Here is a 6000-nt window from a genome sequence, read left to right as displayed (position 1 = left end):
TATCCCTCCTAAACAAAAGAGAACCACCAAATTGCATTGCATGTTTTCAGACATCAATCAGAAGCACATAAGATATGCTCAAGTCACATTTCAAGAACAAATGATCTATAAATTTCTTTTTCCCGCAACCACTAGAACACAGCAAAGAGCCTGAATGGGCAGGCCTATGACAAGTCAAATTATCTTTGGTCGGAATCCGCTTATTCAAAGTTGGTCGGAATCCGCTTATTCAAAGTTCTCCATGCAAGATTGTTGGCGTTAATTTAATTAGAAATTATAACATTTAACACACAAATAAAGGGAAAAATAAAATAATTTAATAGGAAAAATTAAATTAAAATATTAATCTTTTTATTTACTTTCAAAATTTGATAAGATTATTTTTTATATATTTTTCACTTAAATGTGTGCAAGTTTTCTTTTTTTATTTAGTGTTTCATTTTATTCTATCATTATTAATATATTTTGTGCTATGCTTTTTTTGTGATCTATCTAACACAATGTATAGTACTTGAAAAAAAAACAATGCATATGTTAGATGTATAGTACTTAACACTACCAAAAAAAAAAAAAAGATGTATAGTACTTGAAAAAAACCCAATGCATATTATTCACTAGTATTAATTTGTCATATATACTTTAATAACTCATTGTTGACGTTACCTCAAGTGACTTTCACAAGAGGAAGAGTACGCACATGCAAGCTTCTTCAATCCTTACAAAGGAAAATTTCAAATTCAGAAGCAATAGCAACAATAATTTCTACTCATCTTAAAGAGTTTTGTTATTAATTAAAATATATTATAAGAAAGTAAAAAAGATGAAAAAAGAAAAGGAAAATCTGAATTCCCAAAGAAAGTAAGAAAAAATAAAAAATGAAAGTTGGTTTTAATTAACTTTACAGAACTTGCAAGTCACTTCCTGTATTAAATTATTATTAATCATATGTATCTATATACATGAATAAAGATGCTTCATTGAGTAAATATTTACGATTTTGCCATTGGTCTTACTCCTCAAAACCCCACCTTCACTCACACTTCTCTCTCAAGTCTCAACACACATTCCTCAATTCTCTCTTTCACTCAAACTCAAAACGCTGCGTTTTACTCTGACTTTAAAAAAAAAACTACACCAATTTCGCGTTTACGAACGAAATGGAAGCACAAGATTACTTTGTCGGTGGCTACTACGGTGCCGGTGAAAACCAATTCTCGCCGGAGAAACGTCACGGTGACCAGAAACCACCGTGTGAGCCTTTCGCCATTGATGATTTACTTGATTTTTCAAATGCTGATGTGATTATGTCTGACGGTTTCTTCGATAACAATGTCGCCGGAAATTCCACCGACTCTTCCAATGTCACCGCTGTTGACAGCTGTAACTCGTCTGGCTCTGGTGGTGATAACCGCTTTGGAGGCACAATTGTTCCTTATGGTTTTTCCGGTGATGTTCAACTCACCGGTGAACTCTGTGTTCCGGTAAGTAATAATGTCACTAATTCAGCTTAATTTAACCGTAATTGAAGATAATTCAAGTTCAATTTCGAGTTTAGTTCTTAATAATTTCATCAATTATGAAACTGAATTTGAATATTTTCTTCACAGTATGATGATATGGCGGAACTGGAATGGCTTTCGAATTTCGTGGAAGATTCATACTCCGCTGAAGAAGAATTGAAAACATTGCAACTTCTCTCCGGCGCCGGTGCGGTTAAACCGCAAACACCGGAATCTTCATCTTCCACCGACACACTTCCGTCATTTTCCACTGACGAAACCGCTCGTAACGCTTCATTTCTCCGTCCAGAAACACCTCTACCAGGAAAAGCACGTAGCAAACGCTCACGCGCTGCACCTGGCGACTGGTCCACGCGCCTACTTCATCTCCCCGACGCGCCACCCAAAAATTATCCAATTGTGAAGAAGCGTGAGGATCCGAATGTGGAATGTTCTGGAAGAAAATGTCTCCACTGCGGCACGGATAAGACGCCGCAGTGGAGAACAGGACCGATGGGACCGAAAACACTATGCAATGCTTGTGGTGTGAGGTTTAAGTCCGGTAGGTTGGTGCCGGAGTATCGACCAGCGGCGAGTCCAACTTTTGTATCGGCGAAGCATTCGAATTCTCATAGGAAAGTTTTGGAACTTCGAAGACAAAAAGAGATGCAAAGATCATCACAGCATCATCATCATCATCAACATCAACAGCTTCTGAGTCACAGTTCAATTTTCGGCGTTTCATCTAACGGTGGAGATGATTTCATCAATTATCATCATCATTGTGGGCCAGAGTTTAGACATGTTATCTAGTGAGTGCTAGTGTAGCATAGTTTAATTTAGGGTGCAGTTTCTTAAATTAATTTCTTCTCTAAGTTTAAATTTTAAACTATTTTCTGCTTTGGCACTCTAATTTTGTCTTATAAAAAATTTGAATTTGAATTGTAGCTTTTTTTTGAATTTGAGCTTTTTCCTTTAAAGGGGGAAAAGATAATGTAGAATTATGGTGAGGGGATAAGAGGTTTATTCAGTTGTAGAATCAAATCTTTGATTAATTTCCTTGCTGAATTTGGCAAATTTAGAATTAAAATCTTTTTCATTTTGGAAAATAAGAATAAATAAAAGTATTTTTCTGTTTTTGAATATAGAGTTTGACTTTCAATAACTATCTGTGTAATTTTTTTTACACATATGTCACCACAACACAATCAATCATGCGAGAGACTTTAGAACTTATTGCAAAAAAAGTTAAGCGTTTTTAATAATTTGACGATTATGACCGACAAACACAGCTAAATTTTAATAAAGATTTGATGATTATGACCGGATGACGGTGTAAAAGTCATTTTATGGCAATGGATATAATTTGTGTTCTTAAATAAATTATGAATATTTTCTGAATATGTCGGTGTGAAGGAAATCTTAAAACTAAACATTGACATACACGTACTACCTTATGAACAGTAGTAAATGATTTTTTAACCTACAAAGATATTTAAATCATAGTAAATAATAATGCATTGAAATATTGATAAATATGATAGTTTTTTTTAACTTTTTCGATTAAAATTATCTATCTGCTAACGTTACATTTGAGAGAAAACATCATTATTCTATAATAACCAATAAGAAGTGTCAATTTATAAGAAAAGAAAATTGTACATAAAAGAAAACAACACTACAAGTTCTGTAGTGAAGAAAATGACGTATCATAGGTTTTTATTTCCTTCAATTTATTCAAATTATGACGGATCATAATTTTGGTAAAAAGCAATGGGCCATGATAAATTAATATATGGAACCTAGATTGCTTCAATGTGATTTTGTATAACTGTTCATATATACAATAAATTAGCAGCAAAAGATGGTTGCTTGATACACAATTTGGTCAATTGGTAATCATGAAGCATTGTGTTGATTTTTTGCCTTATCAAAAAAAGTGACCACTCTAAAGTCTCTATCATCATTTCTATAAACTCTTTGATTTATGAGATTCTAGTTTTTCTTTCTATACATAAGGGAATTTAAGTAATTTTTTATTTGTACTTTTTTACTTTCACTTGATATAGTTACTTGAGCTTTAACAGACAAAGTGCATACAAATGTGAACATTATACCCATTTTTACGACCAAAGTTACATATAGCAACAATCTCAAAGGCCCAATGAAATTCTTTGTTTTGTGCATCGTGGCCAAGGACCCAAATTGGTGGGAAGTAGTGAAGAATTAACTTGCATGGATTTCAGTGAAATTATGAAATTAATAGTAAATTTTTATGGTCAGCCATTAGCCAGATACACATCGTCCTCTGTACGTACCATCTACATGGAAGTGCGTTAAAGGAAAGTGATGAAAGAATGAAATTATGAAACCAACGTGGTAGGGGCAAAATAAAAAATAATTTAAACTAATTTAAGATAAATTAAAAGAAGAAAAAATGGGTACTTACTTAGCTTGCAAAATGGTGCAACAAGGTCATGTGAGTTGAGTTGTGAAGAGAGTGTTAAATAAACAAAGAATTAGGTACATATCGAGGGCTGATATAACTGTCTACCTGTTCCTAGACATTTCCTCTTCCATGGGCTCCACTCTTTCATTGTGTATACAGTTAAACTATTCATGCGGTTCATTTTTGTGATATATATCTTTTTTTCCTAGGTTGCCATTAAGCTTGGTTATCAAAGTCAATTTTTATCTAACTCAAGCTAAATTTATCGTATATACTATGCTAATTAATTGGTTGTACTCTTTGTAGGATTGGGTATTGCTACTTTTTTTTATTTATTTTTTTGTTTTGAAATAGCAATGTGACCTCCCACGTACTACAGATGACAAGTGGAGCAATTGTGAATACGAATCCATCCTTCGTTGAAGAGTATTATTTGAACAACCAATTATGTTGACAACTCCTGGGACAACCTAAATACACAAAGAAATATGAGTATTGACACAAAAATCAAAACAATGGTGAGAAAAAGTAAAATCACAATGTAAATATGAAAGAAAAAACTAACACAAAAATTATCATAAAATAGTTGTTCAAATATCATTTCTCTAAATCAATAAATAGTGGATTATTTCTTTTCTTTATATACAAACTACGGTGGAAACACATATATAGGAGATAAAGTAGCTAATGATCATTGACCAAAAATAAAAGCAGCTAATGATCAATTTTTTTGTTCTGATGCAACGCTATTGATCAATTAGTAATATTTCTCGGGGTATGTGCAGTAAAAAATAAAAAATAAAAAATACAATGATTGAAAAATAAAATTGACACAGAGGAAATAAAATTAATGATACTTTCTATAAAAAATTCCGTTTTTTTTTTTTTTTTGGTAGATAGACGAAATGGCAAAGCCATTATAAACTCACACACACAAGTGGAGGTACCGGAGTTCGAACCCCAGTCATGGCATCCGACCTAACAATTTCGGCATTTTGCCAGTTGAGCTAGGACTTCTGGATCGTTTTTAATTTCAACTAATTGTTGTTTCAGCTTTGCACTTCTTCTTTCGTCAAAAAAAAAAAAAAAAGCTTTACACTTCTTCGAAAAATGTACAAAAATCCAATATTTAATTCATTAATATTTTCAAATTATATTATTATTTAATAAAAATACATAAGAAATTGCAATATAATGATTACATACAATTATTTTTGCTTAAATATATATGGGCTAATTATTATGTATTCTAATCTTAAAAACCAACTTATATGAAAAAGAGTAGATGTTAAAATAAAGTACCAATATTTTTGTGAAGGGCTTCCTCGCCTAATTGGTTAATCATCTAATAAGGTAATTATTTTTAGATGTAAACATAGTCATAATCACTCCCCTCTTGACCAACATGAGCTTCACCGTCTGTTTTTGCATGAACCTCTTAGAACAATTTTGCTTTTGCACCCACTTTTTAAATGACCATATATCTGATTGTTATAGAACAATGGTGGCTCTGAGCATAGGGGGTAGGGGTGGGGCGCCCAAGGCACCAATTTTTGAGGGGCATCAAAATTATTATTTATATTTGATAGTTAGTAGTGTATACATGTATTTTTTTTTTAACTCGTTTTGATTAATTCTTTTTTTTTTTTGAACAATCAAAAATGGATTATATTAACACTGCTAAAATAGCCCTTTCAGCACAAGGTGTATCGAAAAGACTACTTAAAACGAAACAAGCAGTTTACAAGATTACAACAAAATGTTAACCAATGCTTAAACAGGACAATGGATTCGACACCCACATCTGATCACCAAACACAAAAACAACCTTATTAGCTTTCAGCCACCACAAAGTCTGATACTTTACTTTATCTAATAATTGCATTAATGAACTTTCTTTTTGCTTAAATATCCTGTTATTTCTTTCATTCCAGATAACCCACATCGTCAATAACCAAATAAGCTGAAGAAAGGATCTCCTTGCTTTCAAACCACCTGTGTAAAATGCAAAATGTGCACAATGATTTGAAATATCACAATGATCAACACCAT

The 6000-nt window shown here is 32.4% G+C and overlaps 1 protein-coding gene across 1 annotated transcript; it reads left to right on the top strand.

Annotated features, from left to right (window-relative positions):
- The first annotated feature begins 1035 nt into the window (after nucleotides 1-1035).
- LOC11434032 (GATA transcription factor 9) lies at nucleotides 1036-2589 on the top strand. The gene is made up of 2 exons (XM_003626954.4): nucleotides 1036-1481; nucleotides 1608-2589. Exons 1-2 carry the CDS (start codon nucleotides 1158-1160, stop codon nucleotides 2310-2312), a joined length of 1029 nt encoding a protein of 342 aa, XP_003627002.1. The 5' UTR covers nucleotides 1036-1157; the 3' UTR covers nucleotides 2313-2589.
- The last annotated feature ends 3411 nt before the right edge of the window (nucleotides 2590-6000 follow it).

Source organism: Medicago truncatula, chromosome 8 (assembly GCF_003473485.1).
Source record: "Medicago truncatula cultivar Jemalong A17 chromosome 8, MtrunA17r5.0-ANR, whole genome shotgun sequence".
Classification (NCBI taxonomy): Eukaryota; Viridiplantae; Streptophyta; class Magnoliopsida; order Fabales; family Fabaceae; genus Medicago; species Medicago truncatula.
The sequence above is the reverse complement of the archived record's forward strand: the minus strand, read 5'-3'. Positions and strand labels throughout refer to the sequence as shown.

Coding starts and splice junctions, on each gene's coding strand:
- LOC11434032 (XM_003626954.4), top strand. CDS start 1,158: ATGGAAGCACAAGATTACTTTGTCGGTGGCTACTACGGTGCCGGTGAA. Junction 1,482..1,607: donor CCGGTGAACTCTGTGTTCCG/GTAAGTAATAAT, acceptor TTTTCTTCACAG/TATGATGATATGGCGGAACT.